At 41.1% G+C, this 23381-nt stretch overlaps 1 protein-coding gene across 1 annotated transcript in view; it reads left to right on the top strand.

Annotated features, from left to right (window-relative positions):
* CELF5 (CUGBP Elav-like family member 5) overlaps positions 1-22270 on the top strand; it is a 129962-nt gene extending 107692 nt beyond the window's left edge. The window contains exons 3-13 of the mRNA XM_083181472.1: positions 2507-2555; positions 6492-6620; positions 6917-6996; positions 8821-8967; positions 11400-11544; positions 12111-12257; positions 12359-12424; positions 13489-13566; positions 17433-17576; positions 17691-17856; positions 18014-22270. Coding sequence (XP_083037598.1) covers positions 2507-2555; positions 6492-6620; positions 6917-6996; positions 8821-8967; positions 11400-11544; positions 12111-12257; positions 12359-12424; positions 13489-13566; positions 17433-17576; positions 17691-17818 — 1113 coding nt within the window. The 3' untranslated portion in view covers positions 17819-17856; positions 18014-22270. The remainder of the gene's footprint in view (positions 1-2506; positions 2556-6491; positions 6621-6916; positions 6997-8820; positions 8968-11399; positions 11545-12110; positions 12258-12358; positions 12425-13488; positions 13567-17432; positions 17577-17690; positions 17857-18013) is intronic.
* The last annotated feature ends 1111 nt before the right edge of the window (positions 22271-23381 follow it).

Genomic DNA, 23381 nt, shown 5'->3' on the forward strand with positions numbered 1-23381 from the left:
AACATTCAATTATGGGACCTTGAGACTTCAATTTATGGACACCAGCACTACAGAGATCGCCTTCTAGTGAGGCTGCCATTGCTTACATCAAGCATCCATCTGTTATGCAACTTTAATGATGTGAAATATAAAACTGCATTGAACTATTGAACTAAAAATTATATTGGACTTCTCACTACAATTTAAAGTTCCTTAATAGAAGTTAATGGGATATATATATATATATATATATATATATATATATATATATATAGAGAGAGAGAGAGAGATCTATATATCTATATATATCTATATATATCTATATATATATATATATATATATAAATAGTCACTGAATTGATCCATGATCAGTATGTTTTTTAGCGCTACTCTTCCATAGTTTGTTTTCCTATATATGCTTGTGAACTGCCTATTCCTTGAGATTAGCAGCTTGGTAATGCAGCCCTAACCAGCACCTGATATTTGACTTTTGTAAAATACCTGTTTGCACATCCATGTTGCTAGATGCATGCATTTTAGGGAGAGTAGAAAATGTGTCAAGTTTACTCTAAAATATCTGTCTTTGTAGCTACAGTTATAGTACACAACTCATACACATTATAGTCCGTGTATGTTCGGCATGTGTTATTAATAAATAATAAAGTTGCATTAACCATGTAAAAGGAGATTACACAGAGGTCCGAGGCGAAAATGAAAAATGATAGTATTAATTAAGGTCAAATCAATAGGCATCCATTACCTGCCCCTTAAAAGAATCAATGTTGTAGACTGGTTGCAAATATCAATGCAATAATGTGAGTAGATTGCAGTAGCCGCACTACTAATAGTAATAGTATTATTGTGTGTGTCTGGCTGTGTGTGTGTGGGATGTTTTAAATGCAATCAGCCAATCAGATTCAAACGTCATTTGTAATCAACAACAGTTTGTATTCTGTAGCAGTGTCAGCCTACTGCAAGTGATCTGTCTTCTGGCAGGTGAATGTGCACATTTATCTTTGGAAGCATGGACTCATTTTGCACAAACACGCCCTTATTGTACTTTGATGCAATAAAAACATGGATCCCTATACTATTGGGGCAGATGAGGTGCATTTACACAATAAAGAAAAGGCAATTGTCAGGGGGGAAATGTGTAAATTATACATCTAACTCTAGAAAATAGGGTATAATACTGATAATGCTTTTCTACTTATCCAAACTACAAGATTGATGTACACTATAAATATCGTATAAATACTTTGAAATAAAGCTGCATATTCTACAGTATATATAGAGAGACTTCACATATGCTTGTTTTGCTAAATAAGTTTTCCATGCAGAGTATCTGATATTTCTATATTACAAATGACAATGCTTGTACAGTTATGCCCAGGGCTTTGTGATCAAATCTGGCTTCAAACTGTATATCCAAGGTTATTGTAGACGTAGGGGCCAGAGGTGATTCCCTGACATACTGCGTGAATTCTGAGATGTTGTATTTTTCCCATCTTTATCTCTGCATGCCATGTTCTGTACATGTGGGAATAGGCAATGTCTAATACATAGAATTAGGAGGCACAGTCTTAGATCAGCACCATCGTTAGTACGGTGATGTTATTATGTCAGCTTCACCCCCTCTTATTTGTTTCTAGTCTGGTGTTTGGCCATCAGCTCAGTAAATAAAAAAACATGGAGACCCGGCTGATGAGTGATCTAGCATGAGCATGAAGGATGTACAAAGAACTATTTACGGTGCATGTATGCACGGTGGCACAAAGCAATAACTGTACTACTTATATAACTAGCATATTTGGAGGGATTGATCTTCTTGCTGTGTGTATATATATATATATATACATACATACATACATTGGTCTTACCATTCATGTAATTATCTCTACTGATGCAGAGCAGTCTTAAGCTATGTACCCACTGGCATTTGAGATTATTTTTTTATTTGCATACTAAGAGATGAATGAATTGTTAACTGCACTGAAACGCATCAAATGCACGGAAATGTTACAATGTAAGTAAATGCATGTAAAAATGTACCTAGGTATGGCGTCCGTTCAGTGATTCATATGGCTCCATCTGTTTACATGCATTTTACTTGCTTTAATAATGCATGCTAAACGCAGAATTCTCTAGCACCAGTGGGTACCTATCCTAACCCTGAACCCACCGCACACGATCTACAACTGTTCATGTCAAAAGTAAAATCATTTGATCATCGAGATTCTTTGACAGCGGTCTGATGCTGACAAATCAGTTGGGAATCCTTTATTGGGCAAGTGCCACACTGTGCATGGAAGTCATCCTACGGCATTATTTATAAACAGATGGATTCATGCTTATTATAGCATATATTGGTTTGTAAATTCAAAATAGATTGCAAACTCTTGGGATTATTGTCCATAATTTTGCTCCAAATGTACAATGTGGCACTTGCAAAACAAAACATGTATGTATGGGTAATGGATGAAGGTTTGGGTCAGAAGCATTTATCCCGCGTGTTCTCTGGTTCCAGATGGCACGACCCATTCAGGTGAAGCCTGCAGACAGCGAGAGCCGGGGAGGTATGTATCCTGTAATGCTCCCCCTGATCAGGGTATCTGTCCAGCAATGTTACCTGGACATTGTTTCATCTCCTTTCAGTTGAAGGAGCCATCATGGTACAAGGCTGTGTGCTGATTATTATACATCCCAGATCCCAGCATGTTCATTATCAATGTACAGATATGCAGCATCATTATACGGCACAGCATGTTCATTATTACAGCATCATACTGGGAGGCTCGGTCATTATCAATGTGTACATTCTCATCATCATTATATGGAGCAGTGTGGATAGTGTTCAGCGTGTTTCCTAGACAGATTGGTGGATCTCAAGACATTTTTAAATGAAACAGGCGATTTCTCAAGTATCTAATTAATGTATCTATTGAAATATGTGCTTTGAAAGATCTGGGTGGAAACTGGATTGGCGCCATTATAGGCTTGGTTTTGAACCACTTCTATCTGAATATCTTCATTATACACCGCAGTATGTATTGCACTGTTTTGTGGTCAGTGTACAAATACAGCGCAATATTACACAGCAGTATAAAGGGCAGAGTGCAGTAATATTCTGTATTGTCATTACAGCATACCATCATCGATCGCTGTATGTGCCATCTTATACAGGACCGCCGGCGCCTTCATTATTTTCATGTATATTATTAGTGGAGGAGTTATTTAATAACATTGCTTAAGAGTGCACATCTGAACTACAGTCATAACTAATTGGCCATTCGTTTTCATCTGTCTGGGGCAAGTTAGATGAAAGCAAATATTTTATTCTTTGGCGATGATTCATATTTGCACCCTTAAGTCTGTGTTGGAAAGTAACCTTCTGTGTCTTTGCATTGTGTTGTGTTTATCATGTATGTTTATCAGCACACTCATACAGAGTTCTGTGTCCATTATTTGCTGAGTATGGTGTAAAAAGCAACCACAGTGCAGATACCCAGCACCATTATACATCTGTATGTGCATATGAGTTACAGGATACTTCATCTCACTCAACAGTATCATGTGTTTCTATTGATATATACTCAGGCTCATTGTGCAGCGAAGGATGGTTATGGTTATGAGTATAGGGATCTTCATTATCATTATACAGTCCTGCATCCCCACATTCCCCTGCTTAGTCCAACCTCCCTGACCTGGTTTTGCCGGCACTGTCTGCAGCAGCTGAGCACTCCTTAAACCCTTGCAATATGCATCACCATCGCCCTGGCACGCTGCGTGCCGGTACAGCCCATTGCCATAGCAACCAGATGCAGCTTGAGCTTCAGACACAAATTTTTATGGTTGCTGGACAGCATGTGAAATTGCCAATCAGAGGGTGAAGAGAGAGAGAGAGGCTCCTGGGGGAGAAAGGGGGGTCTGGTGTATGTCTGTGTGGAGGGAGATTGTGAGGGGAGTGAGTGTTCAACAGAGCATAAAAGATAGGAGGTAGATGGCAGGGGATGCTCTGTGTGTGTGGGGAGGAGGGGTCTGTATCAGCTGTGTGTAGTAGTATGTTAATTCAATATTGTGGAACGTTTAGTGGGTTACTGACGTTTGCGTGTCTCTCTGCATGAATTACACATGAATATGTGCTCCTCCATTCTGTTTACAGGCATGCAGTAGATGCAAAACCGTATCATGTCATTGTGATTGCATGCAAACATATGGCATATACATGCATTTGAATCATGCATAAGAATAAGTGCATGCCAATGTATGTGTATAACATATGATTCAATCAATACATTTGTCATTGTATGTTCACATGAATTTTAGTCAGTACACACTAGATGTATACATGTGGCTGGTTTGCCACTGTAAGTATGGGTGGGCAAATTCTGCATGTATACTCTATCTGTGTTGTGTTATTTTATGTCATGTTCTTCTACATGCTGTGTGTAGTATTTCTGTGCGCATATTTAAGCATCAGTCTAAAGAAATGGTTTTCATGTGCTGACTGACATTCCCTGGGGATTGAAATGATGTTGTGGATATTCTTTAAAAGAGGAGGAATGGATATTCTGAATTTATTTGCAATTACAACTGTCCTCAATTCCAGGTTATACAACGTTATAACGCCATTTCGCCCTCACACTTCAACACATACTCTTGTAGCAATAATTATAAAGTGACTGTGGCGTAACACAATACATTTTTGGCTTTTTGACTTGTAGTAGTTAATTATACTGGTGGAAACAAATAGGTAATCATCTAAACAGTGGCTGCAAACACAGTTCACAACAGTCCAAGGTTTACAGTAAGTATATCCATTCTTGGCCACAGGCTCTATTAGTACCTCAGTCAATCAGAGTGATGTAACTATCTGTGCTAAGGCATGCATATGCCTGGACCGGTACTGATCCTTGAGGACCGAGTTTGGGAAACTCTACAACATAGGGCTACAATTACTAGCAGTGGTTTTTACAATTGCAATAATTCTTCATTAAACACAAAGCAAGGCACATTTTGCATTTAATATTATTGCCATTTTAAATCCCGCTCAATTCTCAGTCACAGGATAAAAGTACCTTTTAAAACAATGTTTCCCAACCTCGAACCTCAAGGCACACTAAGTGAATTTAAATTTACTGAAGGCTCTAAAATTTAAGAGATGATGTTGCCCATAGCAACTAATCAGATTCTGTCTGTAATTTTTTAGAATGCAATAGAGAAATGACAGAATCTCATTGGTTGCTATGGGCAACATCATCCCCCCCCCCCATTATGTAAATTGACCCCTTACAGTCCAGATATCTACTGTAGGCTTCAGCTCAGCATAGTTGGTTAAGAAAAAGTAACTGAGGTACTACAGTATGTGCTCCAGCATGGATATCACTAAAAACTGTCTTGGTGTGACTTAAGGGACGAAGTTGGGAAGGGTATGGGTCATAGGGTTGACACTATGAAAGTTGACATACATTAGGTCGACCAGTAAAGGTCAACATGGCTTAGGTTGACACATGAAATAGGTCGACCTGGCTAAGGTTGACACACGCATTAGGTCGACAATGGAAAGTTCGAACAGTCAAAAGGTCTACATGAGTTTTCACATCTCTTTGTCCCAAATTTCCCAGTAAGTTGACATGGACACCGTATCAGTGTACTGCGTCCCCTCGCATGGCTCGCGCTTCAGGCGCAGTGCCTCGCTGTGCTTGACACGCTACACTATTCTCCCTCCACGCCGTAGTGGATGGTAGGGTATAAAATACCGTCTGTCGGCACATAACGGCTAAAAAAAATGTGAAAATGCATGTCGAGCTTTTGAAGACCTTCCCATTGTGGACCTAATGCTTGTGTCGACATTCCGACCATGTCAAACTCAGCCACGTCTACCAATTTCATGCGTGGACCTAAGTAAGCCCTGTCGACTTTTAGTGGTAGACATAATGTATGTTCACCGTCATCGTGTCGACCTAGTGACCGTGTCCTGTTTTAAAAGGACAAAATACAAAATCTGTATACATCCCAAAAAATTTTTTAAATATAATTGTACCAAAGACATTTGTAAGAATGCAAAATTCCTCCATTTTTAACGAATACTCACATGTGTCTCAGTTGCAGGTCAGTCTCATTAAATGCCCCACAAACATGGCATCCTGTTTTCACCGAGAGGAAAGTTTTGGGGGGTAGAAAAAAAAAGTAAAAGTATAGCGTGTTGACGATAAGAAATCTAATAGTTGATTCATCCATGTTTATCACAATGCAATAGTATGAGGTGAAGATGCACTGTTTACTGGTGGAAGAATAACGCCTGCCATTTATGGGTAGAGTAGGTTCCCTACATTCTTTGAAGCACAACTGCACTGGTAATAGAAAATACCAGTGCTGAGCTGCTCGTATATTTTGATACAACCTCCAGCAATTACATGTTAGAGTTTCTACTGGCGGATATTGGCATGTAAGTCATTTTAGCACAATGACAGTTGTGACTTGGTGGCACTAACTTGAAAATTGGGCCACAGGTGACCGCAAACTGTTTGTGGGGATGCTGAGCAAGCAGCAATCAGAAGAAGAAGTGACTAGCATGTTTCAAGCCTTTGGATCGATTGAGGAATGTTCTGTTCTACGGGGACCTGATGGAAGCAGCAAAGGTAAAACAAAAAGAGGGACATGTAATGTAATCTTATTCCTTTTTAGAAATGTTTTTTTTTTTTTACCCCACAATTTTTTGGGGGGAATATGTTTACTATAGAATCATTCGTACTCTAGGTTGTTTTAAGATTTACAAGTGACAATTATCAAATCGCCTCAGTCACTGTACCAATCAGAAATGTTTATATTGCTGACTCATTTAGATATACAGTATGTACTCTCTGATCTGATAGGGTATCAGTGAGTGGTCTTTACTGCCGCGTATGTACAACCTGTTCTCCCTTTTCTTTTCCAGGTTGTGCATTTGTCAAGTTCTCTTCTCATGCTGAGGCTCAGGCAGCGATACATGCTCTACATGGGAGTCAGACAATGCCAGTAAGTTTTCTATTCCCTGGTCAAAAACCAGGCAACATTCAGCAGCTTGCAGTTGCCCAAATATAGACAGAACTGATAGGTTGATATGATCATACGTTTAAGTAACATAGTCAATGGTTAATGATTCTTCCAAAAACAGTTTGGACTAAGAAAAGTCAACTAATACTTTTCACATCCCCATCCCAGAATATTAATAGCACAAAGCACATGACCTATAGCTCATTAAGCTACCATTACACTGTCAGGTACCATCTATGTGTCCTGCAGTGAAATCCTGCAAATCTGCCATGTGTATATCACCAACTGTGTGATATCTGAGATGGGTATCCGATTAGGTGCCAATAAAATGGCCTGATGTCGCAGTTTCCGACTGATGGTCATTATTACGGTATCCAATTAGAGTCTGAAAAAGTACCCATGATTGTGCGGATTTAATTCTCCTGAATTGCTCGGGACACCCAGCTTACCAGGACATCGGACATGGTTAATTCATTTTTTATAAGGACCTATGTATTTTAAACAAAGATTGTCCTTACAGCCAAGTCCAGTATACCACTAGAGGAAAATACATTTTTATGGTATTTTTTACATACTGTATACTGTTTTTTTATTATTTAATTGTAATTATTTTAGTCTTTGCTCTTCAATTCAGTTGTCTCCAAGGGAAGAGGCAGCTTCCATTTGAATTCAGGGTTGCCTATTGCCAATTTCCTGAAATCCTTAATATAGCGTTTGAGGCTACTTACGGGGTGTGCCCTTTTGTACACACTTATGCCGTTTCTAGGTCAGTATCTCGACAAAGCTATGGATTGCCAATCTCTGTTATTTTTTATAAATAGTGGTAAAAGAAAGAAATAATTTTCAGCAACCCAAAAAAATATATATTTTATTTTTTTGCATGTTGGACCATAAAAAGAATATGATTGGTTGCTATGGGCAACATCACCTCTTTTCATTTTAATAGCTTTAGAAAATGTACTCCTACTTGATTGACAGTGTTTCATGTCATTATACCACCTTGACCACCATATTTCAGGAGAGAATACTGTCACAAGGCCAGCCTTATATAAATATACTGCATCAGGTTTGTCTTCATTTTCCATCATCCAGACCCCTCAATCATCCTTCTATCTACTTAAGGCATTCCAGGGACCAAAATAGAAATATAGAGACAAATAAATGTTGTTATTGTAAATGTAAATATGCAAATTCCTGAGCATTCATTGTTATTGAAGTGTTATACTAGATAAGCAGATACATATAATGCAAAATAAACCCTTCACTTAGAGAAAGTAGATATATTCTTCCTTAAACAAAATGTATATCCTTTCTCATATATACCTATTCACAAAGAATACATTGTAGACCATTTAGCCCAAATTGGCTCAACTTTGCAACATATGCTCCACCAATTGCTGATGATTGCCAGGAAAGCTAAATATGTAATCATATTTTTATCCTTTGAAGCGTAAAAAATGTATGGCCAATTACTGCTATCTGCCAACAACTGTAATTGCCACAGATTGGGCTTTGTGTGATCCATTAATTCAGTCTTACTGCACGACAACCAGATCAGATTTGGCCATCAAAGTGTGGTTTAGACAGCGTGGCGCTAATCTTGTTTGCCAGATTGTAGTGATTTCAGTAAAAAACACTAGAAATATGTAACTCCGACAATGTGTCACTCAGTCTAAATAAATGTTCCCAACAATTTCAGATTTATGCCTTCTATTTCTTATGTGTAAGCACTTTGCCAAGAGATACATAATCATGAAAGAAATAGATGTACAATGATTTACTTTGTTGTTTATTATATGCTTCCAGGGAGCCTCCTCCAGCCTTGTGGTGAAATTTGCCGACACAGACAAGGAGCGAACTCTGCGTCGAATGCAGCAGATGGTTGGCCAGCTGGGAATCTTTACCCCATCGCTGGCACTGCCCATAAGCCCATATAGCGCCTATGCACAAGCGGTGAGAAGACAACCTGCATGCAATGCAAATAAAGATTTATTTTGGACAGTTTCACAGCTCATATCGTTGTTGGTTTGGAATGACATACAGATTACTATAAAGAGTACAGCTGTCTGGTGTGATGATGTCACACGCATTAGTCTGGAATGGACCAGGCTCAGTTGTCCCCGCCCCTGCAGGCCCATTCTATACACAGCAGCCTGTGTGTATAGTATATCCAATGGACGGCAGTGTCTCAGCTAACTAAAAAGAGACCAATAGTGTGTACAATATTAATAACCTAGAAATACATGTATAAAGCAGAGAAAATGGAGCTGGCAATACAATAATTGTTAAGAGTACAGATTCAGGAACTATTTCCTTAATGTCGGATTTGACTACTAAAAGGGTCACATTTTGAATTTCACACTGCAAGTGAAATAGGAGGACAGGAAGAGGGAAGATATAGGGCTTTAACCTGGAGATATGGTACTTGGAATAAATAGTGATAAATCTTGTACTGTTGAGCGATGGGGCTTGTAATAACATGAAATAGAATATGGATTGGTTGGATCCTGCACAACCGGTTAAAAATGAAGCTGTGAATGGAGAGATATAGGGATGTAATGAAAGCTAGCTAAGGACGGGAAGGCACAGAGCTGGGATTGGGAGCTGGAGCGATACACATAGTACGTCACAGCTACAAAAGAGAAAATCATCCTCGTCACTGGCTCCCTGGGGCTGATAAAGAACAACCTACAGGGAAGGAGTTAATTATACTTGAGAATTGTTAGGAAACATTGCCCCCTTGTGTTGAATTAGTTGTATGACGCTATTTAAGATTATTGTTACACCTTCTTTATAAAGCTTCGACACTATACAGCTCTGTACATTCCACTGTACATTGAGGATATCACAATACAAATGATGTACAATGGGACGCAGCACAATAGAAAGGGCTACTATAATGAATGTGACTTGCTGCTGTAAATCAGAGTAGATGTAAAAATTGTGACAAAGAGGAAGAGAAATAGCCTTCATTGAAGAAATCAATCTTCAGGAACATTTAAAGATTTGTTGAGTCTTGGCAATGTGCATGGGATGAGGTTTAAGAAGGAAAATTGTTAGACGATCACCGGAGGAGTTGGGAGTGTATTATGATAATATTTTATGGAAAGACTTGCAGGCAAGGTTCAACAAAATGATATTTCTATCCTGAAGTTTTTGAGAAGTGAATGAGGAGACTGAGCCAGCACACAAGGAAGTACAAGGCATAAAGGCGGTTGCAATAGTGCGTATTCGGTCGACAGATTGTCTGTGTCTAGATCAACCATGTTATGGTCGACCACGCGTAGTCAAACGCGTCTAGTTACATGACTAAAGATAGTCGACAGCGTCTAGATCGACAGTAACGAAAGCTAGACACAACGGGACCTGGTTCATATTTTACCATCCAAGTGGGCATATAGTTAGATTATAAGAGTGTACTGAGCCCGAAGCATGGCGAGCATCCATGTTGACTTATGTTGACGTTGTCACCAAAAAAACATGAAAAACTCACGTCAACCTTGTGACTGTTGATCACGCTCCCGTCAACATAACACTTGTGTCTAACTTCCGTTACTGTATATCTAGGCGCTGTTGGCTATCTTTTGGCGTCTAACTAGATGGGTTTCACTAAGCATGGTCAACCATAACAATTCAATCTAGACACCATCGATCCCCTATACCATTACACTGCATACTATGTTATATTACATTATATCACAGTCTATTGCTGTTATTAATCTGGTACATTATCCCACGTACACTAGCAGCATTTATATAGTTATCAAGGGGCCAAAACTATGCACTCTCTCATGGTGGCCGCCACAGCGCTAATCATGGGCCCATATGACTGCATTACCCCAGTGTGACCTTTATGCCCCAGTCCGACACTTTTTGTCAATAATTTATCAAACTTTCTGAAGTAGACAAGTGAAGGTGATACCTATTGAACCTATCAAATTCTGAATAATGATATTGTATGTACTAACTAGATAAATGATCGCTATAATCTCTTTGGATATTATACGGCTGAGAGGAAGTAGAGTGGGAAGTCAAAGATGACACTGGGATAGCAAACTTGGGAAGTATGTATAGATAATGTGCCTTTGCCTAGTAAAACAAAACCAAACAGACATGTGAAAGGTGATCCAAGCCATATAACCATTTACCAGTTGATAATGTGAAGTTTGTTAAATGTTTAATTGGTACTAAGCAGCTATGGTTTACCAGAACAACTTAAGTGATTTCAGTGGTGCTTTTATGATCTCTAGTAATGCAGATTATTGATTGGTACTTAACTTATCCTCTATGTGTAGACATAGAAACAGAAATACATTAGAATCCCACTCTGGACAATAAACGTTTAATTTGAATCACACTTTTGTTGACGCTCTCATCTCATGCAGCTGATGCAGCAGCAGACAACAGTTCTATCAACCTCACATGGTAGTTACCTAAGTCCTGGTGTGGCGTTTCCCCCCTGCCATATTCAGCAGATTGGAGCTGTCAACCTAAATGGGCTGCCAGCCACTCCCATTACATCGGCATCAGGTGAGCAGTTTAGTAAGTGTGCACAGTGGTTACCTCTGTGTTGTTGTATACCATACACTCAGTGTGTTGGCATATGCCCTTCATTTGAAAAGGGTTTAATATGTGTGTATATTATAACGTTTGTAAGATGATCTTATGTTTGACTAGCTAATCTAATTAGTCTCAGCATTTGCAATGATTTCATATAATGAATTAGCAAATTAGATTCATAATCATTGAGATGTCTGGATCTGTTTGTCAATTTTATTTTGAAAAATGCAAGCATTAGGTTGACACTGGAAGCAATAGCAACACTGGGGATGACAGATAGAAATAGTGCTTAGAGTTCCTTTGTATAAGGCAGGGTTTCAGTTACTTAGCAACACTGGTAGCAGTCTAGCAATATCAGGAGTTGTGTTGCTTAGTTACACAGAGAAGAGTTAAGTTGCTTAGTGACATTGGGAGGAGTACATTGCTTAGTGACACTGGCATGTGTTGCTTAGTAACTGTGAGCAGCTGTTATTAACTAAAACTGTATTTTCTACTAATTTATGCCTGGGTGACCATTATCTATACTTGCCCTGCAGGATTGCATTCTCCACCTGTAATTGGCACCGCAGCTGTACCTGGATTGGTTGCACCATTAACCAATGGGTTTCCAGGTCTTGTCCCATTTCCAGGCAGCCATCCTGCTTTGGACACAATTTACACAAATAGTATTATGCCATACCCAGGTGAGTTGGAAAGGGGAGGATGAAATTGAAGATTTCTCATAGATAGATATCCTTATTACTGTGATTGTTCTTAATCTTTGCATTCTCGTCACTTACCGTAGCCCAGAGCCCTGCACTGACAGTGGAGAGCCTGCACCCTTCCTTCACCGGGGTACAGCAGTATTCAGGTATTTATGCTCAAAGAACCTAGGAGAAAAAACGGAACTTGATTGCTGAAATCATCCAAAGTATTTATATAAAATGCTTATTGCATTGTCCTATAGTGGAATAACTGAGCTAAAAAATATATATTCTTTTATATATATAATAATAAATTACATTATCTCTTTTGGAGCGGGGCAGCGGTACCTGTTTGCTAGGCAGCAAGTATACGCAGCCCAGTGAACAGTTCTGAACCATTATCAACTAATCAGCTCAAACATGCTGTGCTTTCAAAATTACATTTAGGAGCCACATGGTTGGTGCTTTATCTCTCTCCAATTTGTCACTCTCCAAGGTGACATAAATTATATTACAATCATCTCTTTGATGCACAAACAATACAGTAAAAAACGGAGGGTCTGATTCAGAGATGTATACTAATGCCGCTACAGCTGTGCATGTGTACACAGCAACTGTATGTAAGTGCCACGGCTACCTGGATTTGTACTGATATGCTCACCTGCGGCCTTGCGACCAGCGCTGGTTACAAAGACAAATGCTCAGTTGGTCGATGATCACACAAATGTGTAAAAACGGGGTATGCGTACATCTCTGAATTAGGCTCTGAGTGCTGAGACCTATATGTTTCAATCAAAATATATTATTTTAGGTTTTTTTTAAACCACAAGCAACTTTTTTAGTGATGTGCTGCAGACATTCAGCAGTGTCCTGACACTGATCTGCACCATTCTAGGAGGTGGTACAGGTTTAAGATGTAATTCTTAATACACCATTGTGTCTTGTTCCTAACCTCCTCCACAGTCCAATTTCAGTGGATAAGAACTGAAAATCTGGGATTCTCGGTCCCTTGGCACCAGATAAAGGTTTTAATGTGCCCTCCCCCCGCTCTCACCACAGGCAGCTCTCTGCACCCGCCTTAGGGGGCCTTTAGTCCTTCTTTAATAAGTGATTGTGTATTTCTTCAGGGGGATGTTATACATTGTGCCATTGTGGTTATAAATATAGAGTAGTATGACATTTGTTTTGACTCACACCCACAGTTCACCATTCCTTTTGTTTTCCACACCAGCAATTTATCCCACAGCTGCTCTTACGCCTGTCACACACAGCACTCCTCAGCCTCCTCCTATCCTGCAGCAACGTGAAGGTAAGGCCCTGATGGAAACCTCTCACACTACTCATTCTCACAATCTGTACTACAATATGCATGATAGCTCATTGTGTGATGCAAGCCAGAAGCTGCACTGTTTATTCATACAGAGAAACTGCCGGCCGACATGGAGCAGAAGATGGCACAAATAAAAAGAGGGTAACATGGAAGACCCTACCCCTGAAGTCAGACCACAGTGCACACTGAGGGCCTAATACCCCTTTCACACCAGACAAAACTTCCCGGGTTGGCCCTGTGAACAACCTGGGTCTAGTGCTGGCTTGAAAGGGCCCCGGGCCAAAATCCCGAGACCAATGCCCCCGTGATTTAAACCCTGCTAGCTTCCAGGGTTGCTCCCAGTACCTTCCCGGGGTACTGGCCAGTATGAAAGGTAAGGGGACATGTCCCTCCTTCCCGTGTTGTCTCTGCTGATGCTGAAGTCAGACTGGGACACAAAAGGAAGGACCAGACACACAGGACAAACAATAGACACTCAGCACATTACTGTGTGTGACCAGCACGGGACCATTGCGGCAGATAGTATACATGACCACCACAGCACTGGAGATGGAATTACCAAGCACTGGGCAGTGAACCGCAGTGGCTGAGGTGTAAGTGATGCAGTCGCTGTAGTGCCTGAGTACAATGTGAGCAGACAAACGGACAGAACCAGAATGCAAGCAATACCGCCTACAGACAGGGACGGTGCCACCACTAAGCAGCTCTAGGACACTGGAGGGTGGCACTTGGGACGGAGCAGGTGTAACCCCCCCCCCTCCCCCCACCCTGGAGCCAGGTGAGGTGAGCGGCAGCAGCGACCGCAACCCAGTAGAGTGACCTGGCGGCGGTCTCTCCTCGCAAGGCTGGGATAGCCCCCTTCCCCCCCATGGAGTGACCCGGCGGCACAATGCGCTGCTCTCCTATGATGGTGCCATGATCATCCGGCCGGCGGTAGTCTCCCCTCACGCCACACGCCCAGTGGAGTGACCCGGCAAATGAATCAAAGTGTATGAACAGCATTATTCTGTGAGGGTTGTACACATGGCCATTAATGGGGGTTATTCAAACCTGATAGCTGGGATGTGAATTTACAGGCCGGCTGATTATCAATCGACTGTGCATGCGTACGGATCATTTCGCACATGCTGGAGGCAATTCTGTAAAAAAAATCCAGCGTCTTTTCTAATTGCAAGCTGTTTGGAAGTGGATTGATAGAAAGCATCTGTGGGCGATATCCAGACTTTCTGGGAGTGTCAGGTAAAATGCAGACGTGCACAGTCATTTTCAGGGAGAGTGTGTGTCGCCGAGTAGTCTCTGGGTTACGCAGACTTCATACACTGGAGAAATCATTCGGTGGTGAGTGAGTTGCAAATATTTTCACAAGCTTTCACAGCCTTGCACAGGGTGAGATTTCACTCTGTTATGGCGGTGGTTATCTCATCTCAGGGTTTCGCAATTTAGCAACCGTGCGATCAGGTCTGAATAACCCCCAATATCAAGCATTCACAACACATTCATAAAGCCTGCTGAATGTACTCACATGCTGCTCCCTCTCCCCTCTGTGGCCCCGGGCTCCTGTATAATGTAGATCACTGGCACCTGCTCATGTGCAGTATTGACCATGGTACTATGCATGCACCTGCCCCCAGCTTATGTGTGCTGCATCGCCAGTAGCCCATAGATCCCAGTGCCTGTACAATGCAGGTGACAGGTACCAAGAACTGTCGCATGCGCAGTATCAGCCTTGGTACTGCGCATGCGCATATCCCTGGTTCTATGGACTGCTTCAGCCTACAGAAGACAAAGAAGCAGCCCAGAGGGAAGGAACACCTCGCGATGGAATAAAGAGCGGATTCTACTTAACTAGCGCTTCAAGATGCATTGATCCTCGTGGATAACCAAAAAAGAATAAAAATAAATATGCAGTAGGGATCAAAAGTTTGGACACACCTTCTCATTCAATGGTTTTTGTTTATTTCAATTATGTTTTACATTGTACAGTAGATTAATACTGAAGACATAAAACTATTAAACAACACATATGGAATTATATTGTAAACCAAAAAGTTTTAAACAAATCAAAATATTTTTTATATTTTAGATTCCTCAAATTAGCCACCTTTCGCCTTGATGACAGCTTTGCACACTCTTGTCATTCTCTCACCAGCTTCATGGGCTAGTCTCCTAGAATGGTTTTCCAGGAGTTCCCAGAGGATTGTCAGCAGTTGTTGGCTGCTTTTTCCTTCACTCTGCGGTCCAACTCACCCCCAAACCATCTCAATTGGTTTTAGGTCTTTGAGGAATATAAAATAAAAAAATATTTTTATTTACAACAGAATTCCATATGTGTACTTTCATAGTGCTGATGTCTTTAGTATTAATCTACAATGTAGAAAATAATTGAAATAAACAAAAACCATTGAATGAAAAAAAAAAGGTGGCTATGGTGAGGAGCAGGAAGAACCTAGCTACCTAAACACAAGGTTGTGTCTTGTGAGTGTTCTATGCGCACAGTTGCAGTTTTGTATTTTTATATTTCTTGTCTATTGACCCTTGAACTGCCTTGGATGACTGGCAGGTCGTACTTCCAATAGGAAGTCACTGCCAGTCACAGTGAAGCAAGTGCAGTCTCACAGACTGTATCAGGCTTCACTTTGAGCACAGTGACAGTTTTTACCTGGGCCTAGGTAAAAACGGTCACTGAGTGTAAGAGTTTTATTTGTAATAAAATACATTTTTATGTAGTGTGTGATTTTAATTGCATTCATTCTTGGAACAATACAGGTCTCAGCTTGCTCTGGATACCAATGGTTATGGTTCTAAGCAATGGTATGCCCCATCACTTAAAGTGATCCAGATGTGCTTGGATATTAACACACATCCACTGCAAGGGTTGTGGGAATGGCCACATTTCTTTTGTTAGTGTAATTCAAGAATTCAGCCTTATACTAACCCCTGTAAGTTTGTTTGTTACTATGGGGGCAATTCAGACGTGATCACTGCTTTGATAAATTGCAGACCCTGCGATCCCATATATGCTGCGTCACCGGCGTTAAATCCCACCCCGGCCTGCGAATTGCTTTCCATGGCTTGCGAAAATTAGCTGGATCAACTATTAGCTGTAAATTAGCTCACCACTGAATGATTTTTCCAGTGTGTGCATTCTGTGTGTAGCCCAGGACCTAGTCAACAGCTGAGATAGAAACAGGACGATCGGGGTCAGAGCTGATGTCACAGGGCTTCCCCTCAAACTCCTGGGCACACCTGCATTTTTCCTGACACTCCCAGAAAACAGCCAGTTACCACCCGCAAATGCCAGTTTCTGCCAATCACCTTGCGTACGGCCAGTGATAAAAAAAAATAACAACAGGATTTTATCATAGGATGGCCTCGCGCTTGCGTGCTATGTTCCATATGCATGTGCAGTATATTGATTATCACCACGCCTCCGAATTCACTATGCAATTAGGTCTGAATAACTCCCTATATCAAGTGGATCCAATGCTGTTGGTTTCTCTTCTGTAGTGTTACCAACCCTTGTTGGCACAGCCTAGTGCTTCCAGTCTGTATAATTGCAGTTGTACTTATAGTACTGTGCAAAAGTTTTAATAAGGTATAGGAAAATGCTGCCAAGTAAGAAAGCCTTCAAAAATAGAAGTATTTATAGCTTCAAAGGAAAATATCATATGCCATCTGTTTGATTGTGGCACTGAACATTATACAGTTGTATCCTTTGTAATATAGGTATGGTGTTTTCCAGAAGCATACACTTCTACAGAAATGGGTCAGCACTACAAGCGATCAGTCCTAATTAATTGGCCTTTATCCAAAATGTATAACATATTGCTTCCCTCTCCTCACAGGGCCAGAGGGCTGTAACCTATTCATCTATCACCTGCCCCAGGAATTTGGTGATAATGAGTTGACACAAATGTTTCTTCCCTTTGGAAACATAATTTCATCCAAAGTGTTCATGGATCGAGCAACCAATCAAAGCAAATGTTTTGGTGAGTTGGAAAAAAACCAAACAACGGTGAATCATACCAATGAGAAAGATCATGCTTTGTTTAACCTTTTATTTTTCTGAAACTGAAATCTTTTTTTCTAACATATCGCTACAGGATTTGTCAGTTTTGATAATCCATCAAGCGCTCAGACAGCAATTCAGGCCATGAACGGCTTTCAGATAGGAATGAAAAGACTGAAAGTCCAGCTAAAGAGGCCCAAGGACACAACCCAACCATACTGACCATACATAGGACCAAAAGGCCCCTCCTGGTCATACAGGTAGGCATTAACTCTTGGACACTCCTGATTATTTTTGAGAACAATGTAAGATACTAGACCATTGTTAATAATTTCAGCATCCATTTCAGCTATTCTAACCACTGTAACTCCATGATGAAGAATAATAATGTTTGGCAATATTTTCTTTATGCTACAGGTACACCATGGACCTTTGACCCCCCTCAGTCCTATCCTACAGGATTATGGGAAAAGAAGACTTTTTACCACTAAACACTCCCTCCTGCCCTTGAGCCTCCTGACCTTTGTCCCTCACCCACACCCAAGGACCAAAAGTTGGCTATGGTGAGGAGCAGGAAGAACCAAGCTACCTAAACACAAGGTTGTGTCTTGTGAGTGTTCTATGTCTGTCTGCTGAACGCCCAGGAGAAACCACCCATAACGGAACAGACTTGCACCTGATGACCTCCCTCAAATGACCAAATATGTGAGGGGGTACAGGGCGATACCCATTTCAGAGACACATGGGGTGACTAACTCCCCTCCATAAGAGTGGCTACAGATTTGCAGTGCAAAGAACTATCTGTTTACTTATTTATATGAACATATTTATTTATTGGGGAGGCCCTGTGCAACCTACCACACCCATTCCACTGCTAGAGGGCTGAGCAACGTGGGATGGTTTGAAATCATTGCTATATTTTGTGTTTTAGAATTTATTTTCTTTGCGGAGGACAGGGTGTTCTGGGTGGGCAGGAGTGGAGTCCAGCAGAGTTCAAAGGTCATGTTTACAAGTCGCCCACACTTACAGGGCAGATCCCATTTTCTGCTGCTGCTCGTACACCTGGCCCCCCAGAAAAAGGGCTGGACTTTTGCATCTGCTCCAAAACCCTGCTCTGTGTCTTTCAGGATTGATAAAGATTTAACCTCTCAGTATTGCTGCGTGGGGGGGAACCTGTATCTACAACCATGCCTTGTTCTCGCAACAGATATTTTTTGCCTCCCCTTTGTGTTAATGGAGTTAAATGCTTTTATTAGCAAGAGTGTTTGGATGCTTAGTATAACAGAGAATCTTCAACTACATGAAATTAAGAATCTACGGATATGCCTAATAATACCAAGAATGGTCTCCATACTGCCACAGCTGCTTTTTCAGAATCACATTTATGTCTAGTAATTAGGGTGTATGGAGGCCTACTGCAGGAAAGAGAAGTCTGCTGTGTGGGTGCATGTATCAGGGTCTTGTAAGGCTATAGGGCTCATTCATGAATCTGTAAGAGTGCAAACGCAAATTCTCTAAAGTCATGCCCCTACTATGGAAACTGTTCTATGAGTTATTGTAAGGATTTGTAAGCCAAGACGTGCACCTCTGTGGTGCTAACTAAATGTACATTGGGGCTGATTCAGACCTGTTCAGGTCCAAAATCGGCCTAGACCCCGATGGTGGGGGTTTCAGCATGTGCGAATATGTGCATGTGCAAACCTCCAGAACGAACGCCTTTGGTGAGTCTCACACTCACTGGAGCATTTACTCAGTGACAGTGGAGGGCAGGGGGTGGGCGCTGGGGTCCACCCAGCATTTTATGGGCATGCTCACAAAAACGCTGGGTGTCCATGCCTGCTTGGGGCGGACGGCTGATGTCACATGATGTCAGCGCCTGCCCCCAATTCGGCGGATGTTAATGTGGGGATTTACTCAACGAATATACACAGCCTAGCAAGCAGGTCTGAATCGGGCCCATCCTTTCTGTGAGTTTAGGCGGGGCATGTGTGCACATGCTTACAAAATAAGAGTAAAGGAGCCCATACACGGTCCGTTGTGGACCGGCTCCGTTCTGTACTATGCGATGCAGGCTCCCGCGCATCACATAGTACGGTACAAAAAGTATGTGCTGCACATACTTTTTGTACTAGGTAAACATCGTATCGGATCGCAGTGCATGCACAAGGGATGCGATTCGATACGATGTGTGCTGTTTAAGCACAGAATGGATCCGATGAACGGACCGTGTATGGGGGGCTTAATAGGATTATTTAAATTAGATAAGGGGGCGGATTACATGTATGGGCAGTCCTGCATAAAACCACTTCCTTTTTGCAGGATTTTGGTGTAGATCTGGCCTTGTCTTGTCAGTAGGAATTTAGCACCTTCCTGTTACACATCTGATAAGCGTATATGGGTACTTCTTTACTTTCACGGCGCCAGCATGGCGCCGCGCGTCAGAGTCCCCTTGCGGGGCTCGCTTCGCTCGCCCACGCTGCGGGCTCGGTGGCTCGCTACGCTCGCCACGCTAATTAAAATCAACTCCATGCCAACATGGATAGTGAAGGTATGAACTATCCATGTTGGCATGGCGTTAACTCCGTTTATTTAACTTAATTAGTGGCGAGCGTAACCCGGAAGTACGCCCGGCGCCATGCTGGCGCCGTGAAAGTAAAGAAGTACCCGTATATGTACGCACAATCAGATGGAATGACAAGATCCAAGCACACATCAGTTAGAGTATCATTATTCCCTCACTTTTGATTTATGGCACATGTAAGGCTAAACAGACCAGTACTTCAGGAGGAAAATATAAAATGTGAAATAAATGAAAAGGGTAGGCCAGACTAAAGTGACAGTTCATTGTATTCCAGCATTAGTGTTATTATCCTATGAATACAAAGTTTTTAAGGTGTCTCCACACGGTGCGATTATCGCATGCAATTTGACTTTTTAGTTCAGATTGCATGGCATCTAGTTCAAATCGCAAAGTGTTCATTTTTCCTTGCGATGTGATGTGTTGCACATCACACTGACTCCTGCTTAAGTATTGTTACAAAAGCATTGTCCTATAAGTCCACAGAAATAAGCACAGATAGAGCCCATATAGTTGACACACCTGAAATTACAGGTGGATCCACATGGTTAAGCACATGTTTCAATTTTTGGGGTTGCCCATTCCAACTACCATCCATTAGGTAAGCACCTAGAAATACATTCGGTAGACAAACAGGTCAGACAGATACAGTAATAGTGCTGGCCTGTACTCTTTACCATTTATAAATGAGCCTTACAAGTTGCAGCTCTATCAAGCAATCCACACTGCAAGACTACTTACTACTTATTCAAGTCATTTGCACATTGTACATGCACAGATTAGGGTTTACAGATTCAATGTACCCATAGCCTACACACAGTTAATGCAGCCATCTTGGGGCCTCTAATATTACTGAAGAGACATCAATGATGCATTATCGATCTTGCTAGCAAATAGTAAATTGATATGCGGTAGTCTCATTAGCATTGGTTCAGTCCACAAAATGGCTGCCTCCACTGTGTGAGGACAACAGGTATGAGTTGCTAAAATGGCCTGAAGCACATAGCTGTGCCATATATTGAGATGCCAATGATAGGTCATTAATCATTAAGAAGACACAAGTGCTGTTTTTCATTATACGTTTTTGTCTTTAAGTCTTTTTAAGAAAGGACTGGGAAATTGAGTGGTATATCACATTCCCATAATACACAGTATTAATGTAAAAGTCCAGGAGGGGCTTTTAGGAAAATGTAGGAGAAGTTCGCGGTATGCTTTTTAAATTGTTCTATTATATTGTGGCACCACTAAGACACACAGGGTACAATGTGGGCAGTGGTACAGAGTTCTACAGCCTTGTACAAAGAATAAGCAAAATAGATATAGATATTTTCTTGTGGTAATAACATTGGGAGGTAACGTGAAAACAACACAATGTTTTTTGCTAATTTATGATAAATCTTAAATACCCCTTCCTGTGACATAGAGAGTCCTAGAGGTGAGGTAACAGCCAGCTCCAAGAACAAGGGGGCTTTGCATCTGTGGTCACATGTAAATACCATTTTTATACTTCAAACATTCCTTATCTCAGATGTGAAAAGACAAGGCCCTAGTTAAGCACAAAGAAGAAAGAGGGGCTTCTGGGCTTGTTTTACCTCTCCCGATCCTCCAGCATATAATTAGGACTAATTATCCTCTTCTCTAATGCATGGCAGCACCACCAAGTACAGGTTTCGTAATGAATCTCCCTGTTATCCTACTATAGGTTATTTTGACCTGATGAACCAAAACCTGCCTGATAGGAAGGGGTTAATCAATTAGCACTGATATTTCTCTTATCACCTCTCCAAGGCTTACATTGCTTGGTTTACTTGTATGGTACAGAGAGTTTTCAAGATGGCAACCAACAGGAGCAGGTAATCTTCAGGGCTGCCAAACTTTATAAAACATATCCTATTATTTTCAGTGCTAATTTGGCACCAAAAGAGTGAGCCACACATGCAACTGTGCCTCATATGGGCGAGGTTTTCTTAGCATCCTCTTCATACTTCGCCCGGGCAGCACATCCCCTTGGTGTGTTTAAGATTATATTTGTGGCAGAACTATCCAGGTGTTCAGAAAAGCTGCCGTTTACGGAAGAATTAAAAGTTAATTCGTAATGCTCCGCATCTGTTTGCCTTTAATGAAGAATTATGTATGGCCTCTTCTTGTGTGTTTAACTCATTGTATGAAAGGGAATAACATTATACATCTGTGCGTGTGTGTGTGTGTGTGTGTGTGTGTGTGTGTGTGTATGTGTATGTGTGTATATTTTCCGTCTGAGATTATGATTCTGAGTAATTCATGCCTGTTGAAAATCAGGCCATTTACACTGCATGGAACATTAATAAGCCAATCAGCAAGAGACTAGAAATGTCAAATTTCTATATAATTTATAAAAGGACCTTAAAGTTCCTGTGGCTCTCATTCTTTCTGGAATGTTCTAGGGGAAAAGGTATATGGCTACAACTATCTGTAATGGGCTTATGGCATGAGCTGTGATTTATTATGGCCTGCACTGCTACCATTCTGATTTCCACAACCACTTATCTTCCGTGTAACCCTGGTATATAGGAGACTGTGTGAATGGCCCATGTCTGAACACAACACACCATTTTTTATTTAATCCAGTACTGTAATAAATGAAAAATGAATCTTTCCTGTAATTGCCCATATACTGTAGGGCAGGCATTCCCAACCACGGTCCTCAAGGCACACCCACAGTGCACGTTTTAGTTATATCCAAGCTTCAGCACAGATGGTTTAATCAGAATCCCTCAGATATTAATTAAGTCACCTGTGCTCAAGCCTGGATATATACAAAACCTGCACTGTTGGTGTGCCTTGAGGACCGTGGTTGGGAATGCCTGCTGTAGGTGTTCCTAAAATGTTTTTTTTTAGAATTCCATGACTAAAAAACGAGTTTTTCCTTCTCTTGTCATAAGAAGATTTGGGCCGATTTGGTGTTTTTGTGTGATATCAGATCGATTTTGAAGATCGGAGAATCACTAAAAGGCAAAACCAACAGGAATTCACAGATGAAACATGACAATAGACTGCATTAGATCATCGGACCAAATCATATCCTATACATAGGCAGAGACAGATATCCCGGATTTACTAAGAATCGTGGGTACTTATGTATTATCTGGACTCCCATGTTAAATGCACCCCATTTTTTCATACCCCTACTATCCAACTACGCATGGAGTTGATTTTGTATAGTGTGGC

This window comes from Crinia signifera, chromosome 1 (assembly GCF_055691185.1).
Source record: "Crinia signifera chromosome 1, ASM5569118v1, whole genome shotgun sequence".
Lineage (NCBI taxonomy): Eukaryota > Metazoa > Chordata > Amphibia > Anura > Myobatrachidae > Crinia > Crinia signifera.